Source organism: Rhinopithecus roxellana, chromosome 2 (assembly GCF_007565055.1).
Source record: "Rhinopithecus roxellana isolate Shanxi Qingling chromosome 2, ASM756505v1, whole genome shotgun sequence".
In the NCBI taxonomy this organism is placed as follows: domain Eukaryota; kingdom Metazoa; phylum Chordata; class Mammalia; order Primates; family Cercopithecidae; genus Rhinopithecus; species Rhinopithecus roxellana.
In genome coordinates this window covers 134,434,941-134,458,367 of record NC_044550.1, presented here as the reverse complement: position 1 = coordinate 134,458,367, position 23,427 = coordinate 134,434,941, and the positions used below count along the sequence as shown (strand labels likewise).

Genomic DNA, 23,427 nt, shown 5'->3' with positions numbered 1-23,427 from the left:
TGATCCTCCTGCCTTGACCTCCCAAAGTGGGGATTACAGGCCTGAGCCGCCAGTGCCCAGCTTTAAGTGTCTTTTTAAACTCGAAGTTATTTTTTTCCCCACAAATAAACATCATGGGGAGGCGAGAAGAGGGGAGGGAAGGAACAAGCTGAGGTGGTGATAAGCACCTCACATCCAGTGGAGAACCCACAAGGCATGAGGCTGTCATAAATCCAGAAATGGCAAATTATTTTTGCCAATTGAAAAATCAGTCATCACTACCAACAGAGCTATGAAAACGGTTTTAAAAAAGTCGTATTAGGGGCCAGTCATGGTGGCTCACGCCTGTAATCCCAGCACTTTGGGAGGCTGAGGCGGGCGGATCACGAGGTCAGGAGATCGAGACCATCCTGGCTAACACAGTGAAACCCCGTCTCTACTAAAAATACAAAAAAATTAGCCGGGCGTGTTGGCGAGCACCTGTAGTCCCAGCTACTTGGGAGGCTGAGGCAGAAGAATGGCGTGAACCTGGGAGGCAGAGCTTGCAGTGAGCCGATTTCTTGCCACTGTACTCCAGCCTGGGCGACAGAGACTCCGTCTCCAAAGAAAAAAAAGCAAGGGCCAGGCACGGTGGCTCATGCCTGTAATCCTAGCACTTTGGGAGGCCGAGGCGGGCGGATCACAAGGTCAGCAGTTTGAGATCAGCCTAGTCAACAGGGTGAAACCCCGTCTCTACTAAAAATACAAAAAATTAGCTAGGCGTGGTGGTGGGTGCCTGTAGTCCCAGCTACTCAGGAGGCTGAGGCAGAAGAATCACTGGAACCCAGGAGGCGGAGGTTGCAGTGAGCCGAGATCACACCACTGCACTACAGCCTGGGCAACAGAGCTAGACTTCGTTTCAAAAAAAAAAAAAAAAAAAAAAAAAGAAGGCCAGGCATGGTGGCTCAAGCCTGTAATCCCAGCCCTTTGGGAGGCCGAGATGGGCGGATCACGAGGTCAGGAGATCGGGACCATCCTGGCTAACCCGGTGAAACTCCGTCTCTACTAAAAAATACAAAAAACTAGCCGGGCGAGGTGGCGGGCGCCTGTAGTCCCAGCTACTCGGGAGGCTGAGGCAGGAGAATGGCGTAAACCCGGGAGGCGGAGCTTGCAGTGAGCTGAGATCCAGCCACTGCATTCCAGCCTGGGCGACAGAGCGAGACTCTGTCTCAAAAAAAAAAAGAAAGAAAGAAAAATCGTATTAGGAAGTAATATTTACAAAAAAAAAAAGAAAAGAAAAAAATCACCATAGAAGAAAAGAAAAGCCACTTTTACGTAATCATGAATAAGATCTCATCATCAAGTGACCAAACTCTTCATGAGACACCCTCCCATGTTTAGAAACTAAAAGATGTGGCCAGGCACGGTGGCTCACACCTGTAATCCCAGCACTTTGGGAGGGCGATGCAGGTGGATCACTTGAGGCCAGGAATTCAAGATGTGCCTGGTCAACATGGTGAAACCCTGTCTCTACTAAAAATACAAAAAATTGAGCTGAGTGTGGTGGCACATGCTTGTCGTCTCATCTACTCGGGAGGCTGAGGCACAAGACTGCTTGAACCCAGGAAGTGGAGGTTGCAGTGAGCTGAAATTGTGTCACTGCACTCCAGCCTGAGCAACAGAGCAAGACCTTCTCTCAAAAAAAAAAAAGGTGCACATGCATCTGTGGCCAGAATGGCACACAGCCACATTCTAGAAGATTGGTCCAGCCAGAATGGCTATGGAAAAGTTACTGTATAAGGTTTATTTATAATTTGCTTTCCTCTCCAAATACTCTTTGGCCAGCTTATCAAGTATCTGACGGAAGTATTATGTAATACTTTTGCAGCCAGTACAGCGATTTTACCGTTCTTGCAGTCTCAGAGTCCAGGGAGCAAATCCCACCCACCTCGCTGTAGTCCTGCATGTCCTCCTTCAGCAGCTCCAGCTCCTCCTTCTCCTTGGTGAGTGACTTCTTCTGTTCCTGCAGCTTAGAGCAGGCATCGCTGAGGATGTCAATTTCCTCCTTAGTGATCTGTTCCTCCTGAGAGAAAAATGGTCAAATAATAAAGCCTGAGCCAAGGGAAAGAACTGGCCTGTTCCCAAGTGACCGGCTGCTCCATTCATATTATATGGGCAGCCCAGGGCAAGAGTCTCACTGGACACTCATTGGTAACAAGAGACCAGCAGGGTTCAGGTTCAGTGCTATGCTGGCTGCATGCATGCAGTCACTGTCTGCCCTCATATGCCAAACCGCATTTGTTTAAAGCGTGTCATCTATGAATCAACACGTGTACTGTGAAACCTTCACTACAGTCAAAGAGTCACCTCCAAATGCATCTTCATGTCCCCACTGGGTGCTGCCGCCCACCCCTGGCAACCTCAGGTCCACCTCCTGCCACGGCAGACTTGGGTGCGTTTTCTAGCATCTTAAATAGACGGATCAGCCAGTGCACGCTCTTTTTTTGTCTGGCTTCTCTCCCTCACTTACTTTGAGATTTGCTCCTGTGGTCATGTGTTTCTTGTTGTTTTTTGAGACAGGGTCTCTGTTGCCCAGGCTGGAGTGCAGTGGTGCAATCACGGCTTGCTGCAGCCTTGATCGCCCAAACTCAAGCAGTCTCCTGCCTCAGCCACCCCAGGAGCTGGGACTATAGGCACACATTGACATGCCTGGCCAACTATTTTTATTTTTTTATTTTTTATTATTTATACTTTAAGTTCTAGGGTACATGTGCATAACGTGCAGGTTTGTTACATATGTATACTTGTGCCATGTTGGTGTGCTGCACCCATCAACTCGTCAGCACCCATCAACTCATCATTTACATCAGGTATAACTCCCAATGCAATCCCTCCCCCCTCCCCCCGGCCAACTTTTAATGTTTTGTAAAGACGGGGTCTCACTGTGTTGCCCAGGCTGGTCTCAAACTCCTGGGCTCAGATGATCCTCCCACCTTGGCCTCTCACAGTGCTGGTATCACAGGTGTGGGCCCCGCACCCAGCCCCTCTGTTGGGTTTTTCTTTCCCTCAGCAACATTTTATAGCACTTCGTGGACAGCACTTGCATATCTTTTTCCAAATTTATCCCTAAGTAGTTCATTTTGGGGGGTGCCATACCGTTCAAACCTTCTCTGACTACTCATTACCATAGTGAAGCACAATTGATGTTCACACCATTTGTGAATAAAGAGTTTTCCTTTTTTTTTTCTGATCTATATGGTTTTGTTTTCTGTATCCAACTGCCCTGACTGAAACCCCCAGGCTGATGCTGAGCTCAGACACCAGCTGATTCTGAGCTGAGGACAGACACCCTCATCAGCGTCTCACCACTGAGGGTGATGGCAGCTAGAGGTGTTTCTGCAGAAGCTTCTGACTGGGCTGAGAAAGCTGCCCACGTGTGCAGGACATCTGCAAATCAGGAACAGATACTGGGTTCTGCCATATGCTCTTTCTGCAGCTACCGAGATAAAACATTCCCGACTTTTCTAATTTAGTCAGTTTTTTTTTTTTTTTTGAGACAGAGTCTCGCTCTGTTGCCCAGGCTGGAGTGCAGTGGTGTGATCTCAGCTCACTGCAAGCTCCGCCTCCCGGGTTCACGCCATTCTCCTGCCTCAGTCTCCCAAGTAGCTAGGACTACAGGCGCCCACCACCGTGCCCGGCTAATTTTTTATATTTTTAGTAGAGATAGGGTTTCACCCTGTTAACCAGGATGGTCTCGATCTCCTGACCTCGTGATCTACCTGCCTCGGCCTCCCAAAGTGCTGGGATTACAGGCGTGAGCCATCGCGCCCAGCCAATTTAGTCTGTTAATACGGAAATTACGTTTAAAAAATTTTTGGCCAGGCGCAGTCTCTCAAGCCTATAAACTCAGCACTTCGGGAGGCCGAGGTGGGAGGATCACCTGAGGCCAGCAGTTTGAGACCAGCCAGGCCAACATGGTGAAACCCCATCTCTACTAAAAATACAAAAATTAGCTGGGTGTGGTGGTGGGCACCTATAATCCCAGCTACTCGGGAGGCTGAGGTAGGAGAATCACTTGAGCCTGGGAGGTCAAGGCTTCAGTGAGCCGAGGTCACGTCTCTGCACTCCAGACTGGGCAAGACAGTGAGATCCCATTTCAAAAAAAAAAAAATTCAAGCCAATTTGTATTTTTTGGACAAATCCCATGTAATCATGATTCTTTTTACATAATAGTTCTATTTGATTTGCTAAAAAGTTTAATTTTTTTTTTTTTGAGACAGAGTCTCACTCTGTCACTCAGGCTGGAGCGCAGAGGCGCAATCTCTGCTCACTACAAGCTCTGCCTGCCAGGTTCACGCCATTCTCCTGCCTCAGCCTCCTGAGTAGCTGGGACTACAGGCGCATGCCACCATGTCTGGCTGATTTTTTGTATTTTTAGTAGAGACAGGGTTTCACCATGTTAGCCAGGATGGTCTCAATCTCCTGACCCCGTGATCCGCCCACCTCGGCCTCCCAAAGTGCTGGGATTACAGGTGCGAGCCACTGCGCCTGGCCCCAAAATGTTTTTTATGGCTAGGCACGGTAGCTCACCCCTGTAATCTTAGCACTTTGGGAGGCTGCGGCGGGAAGATTACTTGAGGTCAGGAGTTTGAGACCAGCCTGGCCAACATGGTGAAATCCCGTCTCTACCAAAAATACAAACATTAGCCAGGTCTGGTGGTGTATGGCTGTACTCCCAGTTACTTGGGAGGCTGAGGCAGAAGAGTCGCTTGAACCCGGGAGGCAGAGGCTGCAGTGAGCCGAGATGGCGTCACTGCCCTCCAGCCTGCGAGTTTAAGATGGAAGGCACCAGGAGGCATCCCTTGTAGGCAGCACAGGTGCCTGGAGGCTGCACCTCACAGGCTGGCATGGGGAGTCTGAAGATGCTGCAAGCCCAGATCACCCCACAGGAGGTGACAGCAGGTTGGGCCTGTGGAGGAGGCTTCACCTTGAGAGGCCACATTGCCCTCCACTGTCTGGGCAAGCTGACAAAGGGCCCTGAAACCTGCCGACCGGCATCTCTACCTGCCACACTGTGGGCCAGGGTGCCAAGTTCCTGGCAGCCTCAGCTGCCGTGCACCCAGGCACAATGCGGAGCCCAGCCGGACTCACTCTCTTCCCAACCACCAAGCCTCCTAGGGGCCCACTGGCCTCATCCTCAACCCCTTGCACCATCTCCTCTCACTGAGGGCTACAGGTGCCCCAGCTAACCTGTCCCCATCCCCGCCCCACAACTGTCCACAAAGCCAGGCCACGCCCTCCTCAGCCTCCAGTGCCCCAGAACCTGCCTCATTACCTTCAAGCCCTCCAGCACAGGGGCAGTGTCCTTCAGGGTCTCTGACCGCAGGACTGTGTCAGACACTTCTGGCTGCAGCTCAGCCCCTAGCCTTTGGGGAATGGCTACCACACGTTCGGGCTCCACATCCTTCTGAAAGGCAAGGGGACACCGGCCCGGCCGCCGTCACACAGAAGCGGCCTTCTCAATCCCCAATGCTCAGAATGGATGGCAGAGGCCACATTGGGAGCAGGCCTGCCGGTGACAGCGGGCAGCACACCTGCCACAGGAGGTCCCTAGGGAGGCTCCATGCAGCTGCCAGGTCACCTAGGGCCCTCTCTGGAACAGGCTAGAGTACCTCACCCATCTCTGGTCTCCCCATGACTCCACCAAGCTGTCCTGTCACTTGCAGAGCAGGAGGCTGAGCCTGTGGGTGGGCACCATGCATGTGACCCAAGAGGACCACAGGGCCCGTGTTGAAGAGGAGCCCAGAGCCTGGGGGAGCCTGAGGCTCCTCTGCCAGTGTCCCTCACAGCAAGTCCCTGAGGAGAGAGTGGGCACTGCCGTGTGCTAAGCTTGCCCCTCTGAGACAGCTAAGGTACATCTCCCATGAGTACCACCGTGGCCATCAGGGAGTCCCAATGTCAGAGTTGCAGCCCCCACACCCAGGCACCCTGTCTCCCTGACCACTCCAGAGGGAAATAAAAATGCAGGACAGAGCTATAGGGCCACGCACGTGGGGCGCCAAACACACGGGAGGCCAAGACTGTGGGCTTGTGGGGTTTCTAGGGAGGCTGGGTCAGGACAGCCTCATGCCCCATGGAGCAGGGCCACCGCTTACTGCCGCCTCCGAGCGCTTCTGCAGCTCCTTCTCACGGTGCTCCTGCTGGATGGCCGCCTCCTCTTGCAGCGTGGCCTCCAGCTTGGCCTTGTTGTCCACCTGCTCGCCTTCCACCTCGGCTGCTTTCACCTGCGCTTCCTTTGCCTTCAGAAGAGGGTACACCTGTGGGTGAGCCCCAGAAGCCGCCAGAGGCCCCTGCTGCCCTTAACCTCTGTCCTCTGCCCTGTGTCCTCTGCCCCTGTCACCAGCTGGGCTTCACACACAGGACAGAAGGCACTGTCGAGGTGCCGCCTGCAACTGCTGGGAGTCCTCTGGGCCACCCTTTGTGCTCGCCCGGTGACTCCTGATGTGCAGGGAAGGAGCACAGGCGCTGCTGACACAGCTCCACGGGCCGCAGCACAGATCCACAGCAGCCAACATGTGGCCAGGTCAGGACCCCACGGGGGATGGCAGGCAAGGGGCCGGTGAAGAGGGATGGAAGGAAGGGGACAGGTGGCTGGGTGGGGGCAATAGCGAGGGGGTAGAGGGGAGGTTGTGTGGGTGGGGGGCTCCTTGCCCATGGTTGAGGAATGAGTGCTCTTGCACGCCTCCCCCGACCACAGAAGAGCCACCCCAGAAGAGCAGGGCCAGCTATGAAGAGATGAGGTGAAAGGGGTTTCCGACAGCACGTACCACAATCTCTGGGAGGGTCTGCAGTGTGGACTTGAGCTGGTCGGCTGGAGAGAGGGTGTCCGGAAGGTACATGGCCCGGGACAGGATGAGCAGCGATGTGGGGATTTCCTGATGCAGGTGCAGGTCCAGCCACTGCAACCAAAGCCACATTCAGCAGATGGGCAGCCCCTCAACCCCACCGCCAGCACAGCAGGTCAACTCATCTCATCACCAGAAGAGCCCTCAGAGAAGATGGTGTCTCAAGTTCTAAAAGGTCTATTTGTTGCTCTGCTGTGTGACCCGATGACAGCCTTAGTAAACAAAACACCAGACAGGCTCAGGGGTCAGCAGCCCCCACAGCGAGGACACCAAGGGTCACGGAACAGGGCATCAACTCTTCACTTAAAAACACCCCAGGGGGCTGGGCGCGGTGGCTCAAGCCTGTAATCCCAGCACTTTGGGAGGCCAAGATGGGCGGATCACAAGGTCAGGAGATCGAGACCATCACTGTGGCGAACACAGTGAAACCCCGTCTCTACTAAAAAAATACAAAAAACTAGCCAGGCGAGGTGGCGGGCGCCTGTAGTCCCAGCTACTTGGGAGGCTGAGGCAGGAGAATGGCGTAAACCCAGGAGGTGGAGCTTGCAGTGAGCTGAGATCCGGCCACTGCACTCCAGCCTGGGTGACAGAGTGAGACTCCGTCTCAACAACAAAAAAAAAAAACAAACAAAAAACCCCCCCAGGGGCTGGGCACAGTGGTTCACGCCTATAATCCCAGCACTTTGGGAGGCCCAGGTGGGAGGATTACCTGAGGTCAGAAGTTAAAGACCAGCCTGGCCAACATGGCAAAATCCCATCTCTACTAAAAATACAAAAATTAGCCAGGCATTGTGGGGCATGCTTGTAGTCCCAGCTACTTGGGTGGCTGAGGCACAAAAATTGCTTGAACCAGGGAGGCAGAGGTTTTATCGAGCTGAAATCGCACCACTGCACTCCAGCCTGTGTGACACAGCAAGACTCTGTCTCAAACAAAGAAACAAAACCAGCCCAGGTCAACACAGAATGGGCCTACAGAGGCAGTGCCACTGAGGCCGGTCAGCACTCAGGCCCCCGCAGGCTCTGCACAGGCCAGGTTCTGGGACTGGCTGCTTGAGTGACACCAAGACAATCTCCAAATGGGCAAGAAAGACCATGACAATGTTTGGAGACAAACTGAACATGGGTAAAACATGAGAACAAACCCTAAGAGAAGAAAGGCAACGCTGAGAGGTGGGTAGAGAAGGAAAGTGTGAACACATGACACTCAGGCCCCCAATGCACCACACTCCCCTGGGGGCTGAGGGGCCTGGGCAGGGACGGCATCTGCCGCCTCCCCCCCCAACTCAGATGCCCCTGTGTGTGTGGCCCATGTCCCCATGGAGCTCCAGAAGGCTGGGCAGAGTGCTAGGGAGGTTAGCACCCATGCCAGACACAGAGAAGGCTCTGCTGGGGAATCCGATGGAAGACGCAGCTGTGGAAGGCAGGGGGTGCCACAGGATCTCACCATAAATACTGTCTGTGTCGAGAGGGGAAGTGTGTTCATACACCTTCATCTACACTTGCAGGTTGTGTGAAAAACCCGGCAGGAGGATGACGACCAACAAGGGCACGCCAGTGCCAGGGCACTGGGAGGAAACTGGCTGGAGCCCTGCACCCCTTAACCTTTCCATGTAAGAGTGAGTGGCCGGGGCCACCACTGCCCGACCTACACGCCACTCGATCTGACGGCATTGGGAACGAGGCACCTGCTCAGGGCATGGCCAAGAGAGGGGGCAGCTCCAGACATCAGACCACGCCATGCCACCCAAACCTTCCATGGTCCCAGTTCAGAAAGAATCAAAATGTGAAATGTCTGACATCTCAGAGGTGAACTCTAGTCCTCATCTGACTACAGATAAACTAAAAGCAAACAAAAAAAAATCAAAGCAATATTCAAAAGGCAATGAAAAGTGAGAAAGCAGGGGTGTGAATGTGATAAGACCAGAAGGGCGAGAAACAGCCCAAACATCCTAGCCTTCCCCAGAGAGGCCACAGTGTCGCCTCGCCAGGCCCACCCAGCGTCTGAGAAAAGCCTCCAAGTGGCCTTTCAAGGCTGACGTTTCCCTCGAGCCGATGCTGGCCTGGCATAAGGCGAGTATTCACGCACCTGCTTCAGCTGGCCCCTCAAGCGGTCTTCCGTGACGCCCAGGGCCCGCATGCCCCGTGCCCGACACGCCGCCTGCAGCTCCTTGACGTTCAGGCTGTCCACCCCTTCCTCAGCAATCAGCTAGAAAACAAAGCAGTGAATTATCATCCGGGACAGCTGCTGGTGGGTCACCGTGTCTATGTGAACACCCTCCAGAGTAACAGGTTTTGCCAAGCAAGAATCAAACCACTGCCACCAAAGCCCAGGTCTGGGTCAGAAGTGGCTGGAACCCTGTGACGGAGGGTCAGGATCTTGGGAAGTGCAGAACGGCCACGGCCAATCCCCTGAGACAAAAAAGTCCGCCTCCGCCCCTCTGTCCGCCTCCGCCCCTCTGTCCGCCTCCGCCCCTCTGTCCGCCTCCGCCCCTCGGTCCGCCTCCGCCCCTCTGTCCGCCTCCGCCCCTCTGTCCGCCTCCGCCCCCCTCGGTCCGCCTCCGCCCCTCTGTCCGCCTCCGCCCCTCTGTCCGCCTCCGCCCCGTCCCCTCTGTCCGCCTCCGCCCCTCTGTCCGCCTCCGCCCCGCCCCCTCTGTCCGCCTCCGCCCCTCTGTCCGCCTCCGCCCCTCTGTCCGCCTCCGCCCCGCCCCCCTCTGTCCGCCTCCGCCCCTCTGTCCGCCTCCGCCCCTCTGTCCGCCTCCGCCCCGCCCCCTCTGTCCGCCTCCGCCCCTCTGTCCGCCTCCGCCCCTCTGTCCGCCTCCGCCCCTCTGTCCGCCTCCGCCCCTCTGTCCGCCTCCGCCCCTCTGTCCGCCTCCGCCCCCTCTGTCCGCCTCCGCCCCTCTGTCCGCCTCCGCCCCGCCCCCTCTGTCCGCCTCCGCCCCTCTGTCCGCCTCCGCCCCTCTGTCCGCCTCCGCCCCTCTGTCCGCCTCCGCCCCTCTGTCCGCCTCCGCCCCGCCCCCTCTGTCCGCCTCCGCCCCTCTGTCCGCCTCCGCCCCTCTGTCCGCCTCCGCCCCTCTGTCCGCCTCCGCCCCGCCCCTCTGTCCGCCCGCCCCTCCGCCCCGCTCCGCCTCCCCCCTCTGTCCGCCTCCGCCCCTCTGTCCGCCTCCGCCCCTCTGTCCGCCTCCGCCCCGCCCCCTCGTCCGCCTCCGCCCCTCTGTCCGCCTCCGCCCCTCTGTCCGCCTCCGCCCCTCTGTCCGCCTCCGCCCCTCTGTCCGCCTCCGCCCCTCTGTCCGCCTCCGCCCCTCTGTCCGCCTCCGCCCCGCCCCCCCTCTGTCCGCCTCCGCCCCTCTGTCCGCCTCCGCCCCTCTGTCCGCCTCCGCCCCTCTGTCCGCCTCCGCCCCTCTGTCCGCCTCCGCCCCTCTGTCCGCCTCCGCCCCTCTGTCCGCCTCCGCCCCTCTGTCCGCCTCCGCCCCTCTGTCCGCCTCCGCCCCTGTCCGCCTCCGCCCCCTCTGTCCGCCTCCGCCCCTCTGTCCGCCTCCGCCCCTCTGTCCGCCTCCGCCCCCCCCTCTGTCCGCCTCCGCCCTCTGTCCGCCTCCGCCCCTCTGTCCGCCTCCGCCCCCTCTGTCCGCCCTCCGCCCCTCTGTCCGCCTCCGCCCCCTCTGTCCGCCTCCGCCCCCTCTGTCCGCCTCCGCCCCTCTGTCCGCCTCCGGCCCCCTCTGTCCGCCTCCGCCCCCCTCTGTCGCCTCCGCCCCCTCTGTCCGCCTCCGCCCCTCTGTCCGCCTCCGCCCCCTCTGTCCGCTCCGCCCCTCTGTCCGCCATCCGCCCCTCTGTCCGCCTCCGCCCCCTCTGTCCGCCTCCGCCCCTCTTTCCGCCTCCGCCCCCTGTCCGCCTCCGCCCCCTCTGTCCGCCTCCGCCCCTCTGTCCGCCCCGCCCCTCTGTCGCCTCCCCGCCCCCTCGTCCGCCTCCGCCCCCTCTGTCCTGCCTCCGCCCCTCTGTCCGCCTCCGCCCCCTCTGTCCGCCTCCGCCCCCTCTGTCCGCCTCCGCCCCCCTCTGTCCGCCTCCGCCCCCTCTGTCCGCCTCCGCCCCCCTCTGTCCGGCCTCCGCCCCTCTGTCCGCCTCCGCCCCCCTCTGTCCGCCTCCGCCCCCTCTGTCCGCCTCCGCCCCCTCTGTCCGCCTCCGCCCCTCTGTCCGCCTCCCGCCCCTCTGTCCGCCTCCGCCCCTCTGTCCGCCTCCGCCCTCTGTCCGCCTCCGCCCCCCTCTGTCCGCCGCCGCCCCTCTGTCCGCCTCCGCCCCCTGTCCGCCTCCGCCCCTCTGTCCGCCTCCGCCCCTCTGTCCGCCTCCGCCCCTCTGTCCGCCTCCGCCCCTCTGTCCGCCTCCGCCCCTCTGTCCGCCCCCGCCCCTCTGTCCGCCTCCGCCCCCTCTGTCCGCCTCCGCCCCCCTCTGTCGCCTCCGCCCCTCTGTCCGCCTCCGCCCCTCTGTCCGCCTCCGCCCCTCTGTCCGCCTCCGCCTCTCTGTCCGCCTCCGCCTCTCTGTCCGCCTCCACCTCTGTCCACCTCCACCCCTCTGTCCACCTCCACCTCTCTGTCCACCTCCATCCCTCTGTCCACCTCCATCCCTCTGTCCTGATGGCAGAACCAGCCCCACCCTGGCTACTCCTGCCCCTGATGTTTCTCCTGATGCCCCCAGTCCACCATCTGCCAAAGTGTGCCCAGGATGGAAAAGAAAGAAGGACAGAAGGAGAGGGAACCAGATGCTCTGAAGATACATCCTAACCCCATACCTAAAGAGCCCCTCTCCTCTGCTCAGCCCAAGGTCACTGTGACCCCAAATGGAAAAGCAAACAGGAGTCCCAGAGACAGAGGACACCAAGGCATACAGGGAGCAACAGGTGAAGAGAGACATGGAGAAGTAATGACAGCCACCGCTAGGCAGATGCTGGCAACAGGGCTCCGACGCCAGGACTCTGCAGCAGGGCCCACCATTTTAGAGTTCACTCCACCTCACAACCACCCTGTGGGGTAGGCAGTACCACCACCTCCACTTCTAAAACCAAACTTGACGTAACTGTGGACACACATCCAGTTTTAACAACTAACAGAGCTCCTGTGCATAAGATGCGTCCCCTAGCGTAATGAGCACATGCCACCCACCCAGTCAAGACAGAGGCCACCTTCCCCAGCTCCCAGTGCTGCCCGTTCAGACACGCTTGTCTCCACATCTGCAGCTGTCACCTGGAGTGCTCTCTGAACAAGATCATGCAGGACGTCACCTCTGGGGTTCCTTGAGGACCCACTGGGGGTGCTGTGGGTGTGCCGGGTTAGGCCTCTCACTGCCACGCAGCATTCCACGGCATGCGTGCCCTCCTTGGCCCACCCCTTCGCCCACCGAGCTGGGCTCCTCCGGTTGGTCAGGAATGAAGCTCTTTCTGTCTGCTTTCTCCTCCCTGGCCTCCTGTGGGCTGGCTGACCTCTGTTGGATTTCGCTCTAGGGGTCTGAGTCTCTGTGCAGCATTTTCAGTGTCGCTCTGCGGATCGCGACACACAATCCACGGGCGCAGCTCACCATAGTGCGGTGGGGTCGGCGCTCCACCACGAAGGCAAGCGCTGAAGCCTCCCCTCCGTCTGTTCTCAGATGTCGCCTCCACTGCATCGTCACCTCCACCGCACTGCGGAGCACGTCCCTCAGCCCCGCTCGCTACAGAAGGCGCAGGGAGAGCGCAGCCCACTGTGCCGACCCTCACTCTGGTTGCTGGGAACTCTTCCTGCTGCCACGAGGTACTTTCTCTTACTGTTTCCTCTCTGGTCGAGGAGCTTCCCTCAGCCCTTCCTTTAGGGGAGGTCTGCTGGTGACAGTCGCAGCTTCCTTCCCTCTGATACTGCCTTGGCTCCCCGTCATTGCTATATTTTTGCTGGTGATAGATCCTGGGTTAACAGTTCTTTTAACAATTGAAAAATAATGCTCCACGTCCTGTGGTCTCCACAGTTCCTGATGAGAAATCCATTGTCATTCAACTTTTCCCCTAATAGTAAAGATGCCGTTCTTGGCCAGGCACAGTGGCTCACGCCGGTAATCCCAACATTTTGGAAGGCCGAGGTGGGAGAATCACTTGAGCCCAGGAGTTCCAGACCAGCTTGGGCAACGTAATAGTAAAACCTCATCTCAGGCTGGGCGCGGTGGCTCAAACCTGTAATCCCAGCACTTTGGGAGGCTGAGACGGGCGGATCACGAGGTCAGGAGATAGAGACCATCCTGGCTAACACGGTGAAACCCCGTCTCTACTAAAAAATACAAAAAACTAGCCGGGCGAGGTGGCAGGCGCCTGTAGTCCCAGCTACTCGGGAGGCTGAGGCAGGAGAATGGCATAAACCCAGGAGGTGGAGCTTGCAGTGAGCTGAGATCCGGCCACTGCACTCCAGCCTGGGTGACAGAGCGAGACTCCGCCTCATAAAAAAAAAAAAATAGTAAGACCTCATCTCTACAAGAAAAATAAACAAAACTAGCCAGTGTGGTGGCACACGCCTGTGGTCCTAGCTACTCGGGGGGCTGAGGTGGGAGGATGGCTTGGTTCCGGGAGGTCAAGGCTACAGTGAGTTGAGATTGTGCCACTGGACTGCACTCCAGCCAGGGCAACAGAACAAGATACCATCTCCCCCAAAACCCAAAAAAAGACCTGGCATTCATAAATGAAACAACCACCCCCCCCACACACACGTATGCGTGCACACACATACACAGACACACACACACACACGATGCCTTTCTCTCTTTGTCTTAAAACTATTGTCTTCAGGGTTCATTAGTTTGATGTGACTTGGTGTGAATTTATTTGGATTTATCTTATTCAGGGTACACTCAGCTTCTGACATTTGCAGATTTACATCTTTAACTAAGCCTGGGAAGTTTTCAGTCAGCCATTATTTCATGAGGTACTCTTTCAGCCCTGCTTTATCCTTTCTCCCCCGGAACATCAGATAACACAGATGGTCAACACCTGCTACAGCACAGGCTGTGGGGCTCTGTTCAACGTTTTCTACTATTTTCTCTCTGTTGTTCAAATGGGTAATTTCTATCATTTTATCTTAAAGTTTACTCGTTCTGTACTTTATCTTCTCCATTCTGCTGTTGACCCCACCCAGGTTTTGACTTTGGATACTGTATTTTTCATTTGGTTCTTCTTCTTTAATTTTTTTTTTAAGAGACAGAGTCTCCTTCTGTTGCCCAGGCTGGAGTGCAGTGACACAATCATGACTCACTGCAAGCTCAATCTCCCAAGCTCAAGCAATCCTCCCGCCTCAGCCTCCTGAGTAGCTGGAGCTACAGGCGCAAGTCATCACGCTCAGCTAATTTTAAAATTTTTTTTGTAGAAGTGGGGGTCTCACTATGTTGCCCAGGCAGGTCTCAAACTACCGGGCTCAAGGAATCCTCCCACCTTGGCCTCCCAGAGTGCTGGGATTTTATAGATGTGAGCCACTGCACCTGGCTTTAGTACCTTCTCTGAATATCTTTTAATATTAATATTTAAAAATATCTTTTCTTCTCTTTCTTTGCCAAGATCTATTTTTCATGTGTTTTACTCTGTTGTGGCTTTTGTAGCTCTGCACTGCTGGCTGTTTGAGGCCCAGGTGCAGGGTGTCTAACTGTCATCTCAGGGTTGGTACCAGGCGTTGCCTTTTCTCATTCACTGACACCTTCCTGCTTCTTGAATCTAAATCTGACTTCCAATTTGTCGCAGCTGACCTCCTCTGGTGTATGGTGGCATGGGCGGTGGGTATTCTAATTTGCACAGAGTTTGCAATTGATGATCTGGCATCTACTAATCCCAGGGCCAAGCTAACAAGGCCAAAGCTGTTTCCACCTCCCTGTGGTCCAGCTTTCAAGGACCAACCACAAACCCTAACGTCTGTTTCCCTTCCTGCCCAGACATGTCTCCACCTGCTGCATACAAGGAAGGCAGGCATCGTCCCCCCGAGCTTACTGCTCCCCATGGGTGTGGAGGCTTTGTGGGGACCAGTGACAGGGAAGCTGTGGGTAACATGTTGTTACCTCCACATGTTGTCACTCTCCATGTTGTCACTCTCCATGTTGTCACTCACTCACATCCATAAGCTAAATCCTAGGCATATTTTAGAAGTGGTGGGAGCGCTGCCTCATAAGAAGTGCAAGCTCCCCACCCAGCCTCCACAGACATCTGCGGGAGAGCGGGGCTGCTCGCTACCGCTGGGAGCAGGTGTGGGGGAGTTCCAGCTCTCACAGGTGCCTCTCCTAGCAGGAGGGCAGAAGCGTCTCAGTACTGTCTCCCACCTGGCTCCCACTGGCACAATGGTAGACGTGGCCTTGTTCCTGCTGGGCAGTGGTCAAAGTTCCAACTCTCCGCTGGGTCCCAAAGGCCACCTCAGCGGTGGGGAAGTGTGGCGGATACACTATCAGATGAGAGGAAAGCTCAAGCCCCCCCGCCTGGTCTCCACTGACACTACAGGGGCTGGCCCCCCTCAGCCTTCTCTGACACCATCCCCGCCAGGGCTAGGGTGCCTGCTGTGTCCCAGCAAGGGCAGGATACAGGCTTCCCACATGGCCTTGCCTTGATTCGTAGAAATGACCGGCCCTCAACCTGCTCACCAGAGATGCAGGCATTCCCTTCCTGGAAGAGGCCAACACTGCCCTGAACCTCTTTATCTTCCATAGACAAAGCCCGCATTCAGGAAAAACTAAACACTGCAAACAAAATCAAAAGGGAAAGCAAAAGAAAAAGGCCTACGGATCACCCAGTTATTAATCAATGTGAACTAGGGTTAGTGCATTCAAGAAGACAAATGACAAAACGAAGTTTTACCTGAGAACTGAAATCTTAAATTAAGAGCTCCTAATATGTTTTTTTTTTTTTTTTTTTTCTGAGACAGTCTTGCTCTGCCGCCCAGGCTGGAGTGCAGTGGCCAGATCTCAGCTCACTGCAAGCTCCGCCTCCCGGGTTTTACGCCATTCTCCTGCCTCAGCCTCCCGAGTAGCTAGGACTACAGGCGCCCGCCTCGACGCCTGGCCAGTTTTTTGTATTTTTTAGTAGAGACGGGGTTTCACAGTGTTAGCCAGGATGGTCTCGATCTCCTGACCTCGTGATCCGCCCGTCTCGGCCTCCCAAAGTGCTGGGATTACAGGCTTGAGCCACCACGCCCGGCCAAGAGCTCCTAATATGAATGAAAGAGTAATCAGCCGGGCACAGTGGCTCACACCTGTAATCCCAGCACTTTGGGAGGCCAAGGTGGGCAAATCACTTGAGGTCTGAAGTTCGAGGCCAGCCTGGCCAACGCGGTGAAACCCTGTCTCTATAAAAAATACAAAAAATAGTCGGGCATGGTGGCGGGTGCCTGTAAGCCTAGCTACTCCAGAGGCTGAGGCAGCAGAACTGTTTGAACCCAGGAGGTGCCGGTTGTAGTGAGTTGAGATCTCGCACTGCACTCCAGCCTGGGCAACAAGATTGAAACTCCGTCTCAAAAAAAAAAAAAAAAAAAAAGGAGTAATCAGACCCAGAAGGAGGGCATCGCCCTGAAAGCACAAAAGGGCATGAAACACAGTCAAGCGCGTGCGATGGATGGGACAGGGCAAAGGGGCAAACGGACCCTCGATGAGGCCCCTCACGGGAAGAGAGAGGCACAGAGGCGCTGTCATCAATAAGCAGGATGAACACAAAGACAGACACACCTAAGCAAGTTATTATAAAACGGATGAAATCCCAACACAGATCATCCGAGAAGCTGCCAGAGAAAAGACATCCATCTTCAAAGGATCTGCAATCTGCAAGTGGCAAGACTCCTAGTGAGCTTATTTTCCATTGTTCAGCATCTTCCGGAGTTTCTACAATAAGGACATGCTGCTTTTGTCATCAGGAAAAATAAAAAGGTAAAACACCATAGCTGCGGCGCAGTGCGGCCGGCTTACCTTGTCGTCTGCTTTTATGGAGCGCAGCCGCATGGTGAGCTGGAAGCGCAGGAAGTTGTTGGTGCCGATGGACTGTAGCTCCAGCAGCTTGCACAGGGCCACCAGCTGCGGCCGTGTCAGGTTGTCCAGGGTAAGCTCATCCTCAAATAATTTGGAAAAACGCATGATTTCCTCATTGCTGGGCCTCTCCCCTGTCTCCCGGATCTGTGGAAGTGGTCACAAGGGTCACCCCTGGGGAACGTGCTCACCCGGCTCCCTCCCACGACCAACCACATTCCCAAAAGGTGCTGCCTCTCATCCTCAGGGACTCAAACCACTGACTTCTTTTTTTGTTTTTTTTTGAGACAGGGTCTCGCTCTGTCGCCCAGGCTGGAATGCAGTGGTGTAATCTCGGTTCACTGCAACCTCCGCCTCCTGGGTTCAAGCGATTCTCCTGCCTTAGCCTCCCGAGTAGCTGGGATTACAGGCTGCGCCACCACGCCCAGCTAATTTTTGTATTTTAGTAGAGATGGAATTTCACCATGTTGGCCAGGCTGGTCTCAAATGATCTGCACGGCTCAGCCTCAAACTACTGACTTCTGACTCGAGTGCTGGGCTAGCCTGGGGAGAGGTGGCGTCTGGCCTCTGGACCTCTCCTGCCTGAGCCAGCAAAGCTGAGGCTGCTGTCTGCTAGGGGAGAGGCCTGGGCCTACAGGCTGCTGCATGCAGGTCCTGTGATCCTCTCTCTGCCACAAAAGTGTCCGGGACCCTGCTGCTCTGGGGCAGGAAGACGTGCACCCGTATGCACCCATATCTCCCACAGATGACTGCCTGAGCTTTGGGGGAGGGGTGGCCATCTAGCTCTTTAGGGAGAGCTAGATTCCCTTAGCACAGATCACTCGGAGCCCTTTGGGTGACCCTCTGCGGTTCCTCCCACCTGAGGGACAAGCCACCAGCTCAGTCTCTGCCAAGAGCTGGGTTAGGAGGGTCCCTAGCAGAGAGGACAGATGAGGGAGAACGAGCCTGACTTGGTGCCCAGCTCAAATCGTAACATGCAGGATGCCAGCTCTAAGACACGGTTTCAGGTGTGCTCCTGGGGGCCGCCCTACGCAGCACACCAAAATGTGGTTGACCGCAAGCACATCCTTCTTGGCAGCTGGGCAGCCCAGGAAAGGTTGGGACGGGCCCCTCCTCCCGCTCTGCAAGGTGCAACATCCTGGGAGAGGCTCCCAAAGCATGGCTCCCCCTAGAACATCTTGCTGGAACTACCACCCACTCCTTGGGGGGCTCAACAGCCCCATGGCTGTGCCGCCTCCTCCCGAGAGGCTTCTCTGTGGTTAGGCCTTGGCCTGGCAGTCTTTTCTGTCAAGGGTCAGATAGCAAGTATTTCTAGCTTTGCAGCCATGGAAACCACTCGCCTCTGTGCTGCAGGGGGAAAACCCCACAGACAATGCACACGCATGGCTGGAGTTTCTAGCCCTAGGTTTAAGCTCTTCCTGCACTTCAGACATCCTTCTGACTCCAGTGTCCCAAGTCCCTCAAGCCAACGACACTGGCCTCGTCGGCCCCATCTAGTCCTCAGGGATCTCGTCCATGGCACCCACCCTCTCCCCCATCCTCACCTCACTGGCCACACGACCACAGGAAACCTCAAGGGCTGCTCCTCCTCTAGAGCCCCCACTGCTCCCACAGTCCAGGCCTCTGACCAGCCCCTGGGACCTGGGACCTTCTTGACTGAGTCCAGCCAGAAGGCAGTGCCCAGCAGAGGAGCCCAGCCAAGTCACCTACACCTCACAACATCAGCGTCTCAGGCCCCTCATGAGTCAGATTCTACTGCGCCCGGAGGACTGCAGGGTGACGAGACACAGACACCCGTGATTCTGAAGGCTGAGGAGGCGCAGCCACCACAGCTCAACTCACTGGGAGCTCAGGGGGGCCAGACTCCTGACACTCCACTGGCCCCCAACTGAGCCTCCTGGGTAAAGTCTCAAGCGCCAGCCAGCCACCTGGGGGAGCTCCACTCTGCTGAGCACAGCGAAGGGGAAAGAGAAAAGCAAGGAAGGCACCCTGGTGAGGTCACAGGGACTCAGACGCATCACAGCACCTTCTGGAAAAACACAGAGAAGTCTTTGGTGGCACTGCCCTTGGCTGCCTTGTTCTTCAAGGCCATCTCTTCGATGGTGTCCTGGAGGAACTTGGCCAGCTCCAGCTTGACCCGAAGCTCCTTCTTCAGTCTCTCCTCCTGCAAGGGCAGAGAGGGCACTACACTCCAGGCCCCGGCCTGTCCAGCCAGCACCTACACCCTGGGGCCTCCTGGAGGGTGGGCTCAGGAGTGCACTCCAACTGCTCAGACTGTGGTTTGGGCAAGGAAAACATCTCACGTTTGTGCCCAACCCCCACCCCCAGAAACATTTCACAAAACACTGACTCTCATATAAGTGCAATACATTCTCAAACCCTTTTATTTCATGGTTTCAAAAAAATACCCATGTGTGCCGGGCGCGGTGGCTCAAGCCTGTAATCCCAGCACTTTGGGAGGCCGAGATGGGCAGATCACGAGGTCAGGAGATCGAGACCATCCTGGCTAACACGGTGAAACCCCGTCTCTACTAAAAATACAAAAACTAGCCGGGCGTGGTGGCGGGCGCCTGTAGTCCCAGCTACTCGGGAGGCTGAGGCAGGAGAACGGCGTGAACCCGGGAGGTGGAGCTTGCAGTGAGCTGAGATCCGGCCACTGCACTCCAGTCCGGGCGACAGAGCGAGACTCCGCCTCAAAAAAAAAAAAAAAAAAAAAAATACCCATGTGGGCCAGGCACGGTGGCTCATGCCTGTAATCCCAGCACTTTGGGAGGCCAAGGTGGGTGGATCACCTGAGGTCAGGAGTTCGAGACCAGCCTGGCCAACATGGCAAAACCCCGTCTCTACTAAAAACACAAAAATTAGCCAGGCATGCACACCTGTAATCCCAGCTACTTGGGAGGCTGAGGCACAAGAATCTTTTGAACCCAGCAGGTGGAGGCTACAGTGAGTTGAGACTGCGCCACTGCACTCTAGCCTGGGTGACAGAGTGAAACTCCGTCTCAAAAAACAAAACAAAACAAACAAACAAACAAACAAACTCGTGTGATCCCCTAAAGCAAGGGTTGGCACACTTTCCATTAACAGGCTAGACAGGAAAGCATTGGCCTTCATGGGCTGTGTGGTCTAAAACAACTGCTTAATTCTGCTGGTGCCTCACAGACAAGACACATGACTGGGCATCGCAGGTTCCCACAGGGGACTGAGAATAGGCAGGGTCCAGATCTGGCCTGTGGGCTACAGCTGGCTGACCCTGCCCCAGATGGACCTCACAACTCCCCTACAGCATGAGGAACACTGGTCTAGAAAACCTGTATTTTAAAACACATTGAGCTGGAAGCAGTGGTTCACACCCGTAATAACAACACTTTGGGAGGTCATGGCAAGAGGATTACATGAGCCCAGGAGTTTGAGACCAGCCTGGGCAACATAGCAGATCTTGTCTATAAAAAACAAAAAAAATTAGTCCGGCATGGTGGCTTAGCCTGTAGTCCCAGCTATTCAGGAACTAAGACAAGAGGATCACTTGAGTCCAGGAACTTGAGACTGCAGTGAGCAGTGATCGCGCCATTGCACTCCAGCATGGGTGACAGGGCAAGACCTGTGTATGGTGGCACATGCCTATAATCCCAGCTACTTGGGAGGCTGAGGCAGGAGAATCTCTTGAACCCGGCAGGCAGAGGTTGCATGCAGTGAGACAAGATCGCACCACTGTACTCCAGCCTGGGTGACAGAGTGAGACTCTGTCTCAAAAATAAATAAATAAATAAATAAATAGAAACAAATCCAAAACCCAGCATCCACTAAATAATTATCGCATAGCACAAGGACGATATGAAGATACATAAAGTCTCAAAAATATCTAGCACTTGAAATAGTCACAAACAAGGAAGCTACCACAATGAATTTCAGACTCGTTCTAAAACAAGCAGTTGGGATGCCGCCCTCACCTTGATGGACTGAGTCTCAAATGTGGATGGCAACATGTTGGGGAAGAGCTTCACAGCAACAGGCAGCAGAAACTCCATGAACGGCACCACCACGAACACGAGGAATGGCACCAGGCGGAAGAGGTCAGCACAGATCCGGAGAAACTGGAAAGGGGTGGAATCCATCAGAGGGGAGCAGAGCACATGTGGCAACAGGGGCAAGGGGTGTGAGTATTTCTCCTATAACAGTTTACAGGCACAACCTCAGGCAGCGACTCACAGGACCCACTGAGGACTCTAAGTTCTAGAACTACTCAGCAGACCACTCCCGAAACCCACTTTTTTCTCAGGGTCCAAAGCAAGTACCAGCAGCCTCCAGAAAAGCAGGGTATAGTGCTGACACCAAGGGCCACTGGGTGCTCCCGGCGATCCGGTCCTCCAAGGACACAGGCCAGCAATCCAGGCTCGGGGACCAGCAAGTGAGGGTTGCAGGCTGAGGACTGGGCATGACTAGAGTAGTGAGGGGTCACCAGGATGGGCTGACCCATACCTTCTCCTGGAGGGTGCTCTAGAAGGAGGGCTTCTCTTGTGTTTCCTAAGACTATACTACAAAGCAATCATTAGGAAAAAACCCAAGTATTTCATTGACATAAACAAACTAGTGCTTGATGCCATTAAAGAAACACCCAATTTGAAACAATCAGAAATCCCTGTGAAGCCTGAACAACTGCTGGAAAACAGCATGGGTGATGCTGCCCCTCCTCGGTGCTGCTCACATGGGTCCTTTGGCCAAGGTGTTCCGTGTAGTTCCTACGTTCCCACTGGCAATAAGTGAGCATTCCCAGGGAGACGCCCTGAGAGCAGCAATGTCCCTCCTCCTCATCAGCCTCTTTCTCCCGACCCTGCATTCATGGAGCCAGCCTCCACTCTCATGAACACAAAACAGAAGCTGCCTAACTCTCCTACCTGTCATCTGTAGGAGGGGAGAACCCTGCCTTCCTGTACATTCATTTTTCTATTTATTATTACACTGGACCCATGGACTCCTATATTTTTTCACTGATTTACAATTTACGGCTGTCTTTATTCCCAAACGGTGCCATATTTGGGCAGGACATATCCTTAAAGCTGGCACATGTGTTTTTTGATATGCCTCATTAATTTTTTTAGCAGTTCTACTGAGGTGTAATTTATATACCATAACATTCACCTATTTTAAATAAATTTGATGATTTTTGGTAAATTTATACATTGTGAAGTCATCACTAAAATCCAAATTTACAACTTTTTTTTCTTTGGAGATGGCATCTAGCTCTGTCACCCTGGCTGAAGTGCAATGGTGTGATCTTGGATCATTGTATTTTCACCTCCCTGGTTCAAGCGATTCTCCTGCCTCAGCCTCCCAAGTACCTGGGATTACAGACATGCGCCACTAAGCCCAGCTAACTTTTTAATATTTTTGGTAGAGACAGGGTTCACCATGTTGGCCAGGCTGGTCTCAAGCTGCTGACCTCAGGTGATCTGCAGCGCTGGCCTCCCAAAGTGCTGGGTTACAGGCGTGAGCCACCGCACCCAAACAAGAAAATAAATTCTTAAATGTTTTAAACACAAAAGCAGAACTACAAATCCCATCCTCTTAGAGCACATTTAAGTGCACAGGATTATCTTTATTTTTTTTAATTTTTTTGAGACCGAGTCTCGCTCTGTCTCCAGGATGTAGTGCGGTGGCGCGATCTCAGCTCACTGCAACCTCTGCCTCCCGGGTTCAAGTGATTCTCCTGCCTCAGCCTCCTGAGTAGCTGGGATTACAGGCGCCTGCCACCATGCCCGGCTAATTTTTGTACTTTTAGTAGAGGCGGGGTTTCACCATGTTGGCCAGGATGGTGTCGATCTCTTGACCTCCTGATCGGCCCGCCTCGGCCTCCCAAAATGCTGGGATTACAGGCGTGAGCCATGGCGCCTGGCCATGATTATCTTTAAAAAGGAAGGCTGGTGCCGGGTGCAGTGGCTCATGCCTGTGATCCCAGCACTTTGGGAGGCCAAGGCAGTAGGACTGCTTGAGGTCAGGAGTTTGAGACCAGCCTTGGCAACACAGTGAGATCCGGTCTCTACAAAAAAATTTAAAAATGAGCCTGGTATGGCAGCATGTATCTGTGGTCCCAGCTACGTGGGAGGCTAAGGTGGGAGGATCCCTTATGCTTGGGAGGGCTGAGGCTTTGGATAGCTATGAGGGCGCAATTGCATCCAGCCTGGGTAGGGGAGCGAGATCCTATCTCAAAAATAAAAATAAGTAAATAAATACTAGAGCCACACAAACGTGATATAAACCCCAAGAGTTAGAAACCATGAGGTGTTCTTGGGAGGGAAGGATGGAGCGGACAGGAGATGAGGCTGAACCTGGGAGGGTGAACTTGATTCTCAAACAGGGCTGCACTCTGCGGCCCATGGTGTCCCATGGCTATCACAGAAGCAAACAGTATCTGTGCTGAAGAAAACTAGCTCACCACCTACATCATACAAGGTGTACCCCTCTGAAGTGAGATTCCATCACTTTTAAATTAAAAAAACTAACTAAAAATAAACTAATCGAGCTTTTAGACTTAAAAACACAGGCACTGAAAATAAAACCTCAGTGGCTGCATTAAATAAGA

General features: G+C 55.0%; 1 protein-coding gene across 2 annotated transcripts in view; it reads right to left on the bottom strand.

Annotated features, from left to right (window-relative positions):
* LETM1 (leucine zipper and EF-hand containing transmembrane protein 1) overlaps positions 1-23,427 on the bottom strand; it is a 45,154-nt gene that overhangs the window by 5,272 nt on the left and 16,455 nt on the right. Inside the window, exons 4-11 of one of the 2 annotated variants that reach the window (XM_010384354.2) lie at positions 20,798-20,941; positions 18,874-19,011; positions 16,791-16,994; positions 8,950-9,069; positions 6,786-6,917; positions 6,114-6,257; positions 5,294-5,425; positions 1,907-2,041 (exon numbers count right to left, since the gene is read on the bottom strand). In XM_010384354.2, the coding sequence (XP_010382656.1) occupies positions 1,907-2,041; positions 5,294-5,425; positions 6,114-6,257; positions 6,786-6,917; positions 8,950-9,069; positions 16,791-16,994; positions 18,874-19,011; positions 20,798-20,941 (1,149 nt within the window). The remainder of the gene's footprint in view (positions 1-1,906; positions 2,042-5,293; positions 5,426-6,113; positions 6,258-6,785; positions 6,918-8,949; positions 9,070-16,790; positions 16,995-18,873; positions 19,012-20,797; positions 20,942-23,427) is intronic. The other variant, XM_010384355.2, reaches the window with a different exon arrangement.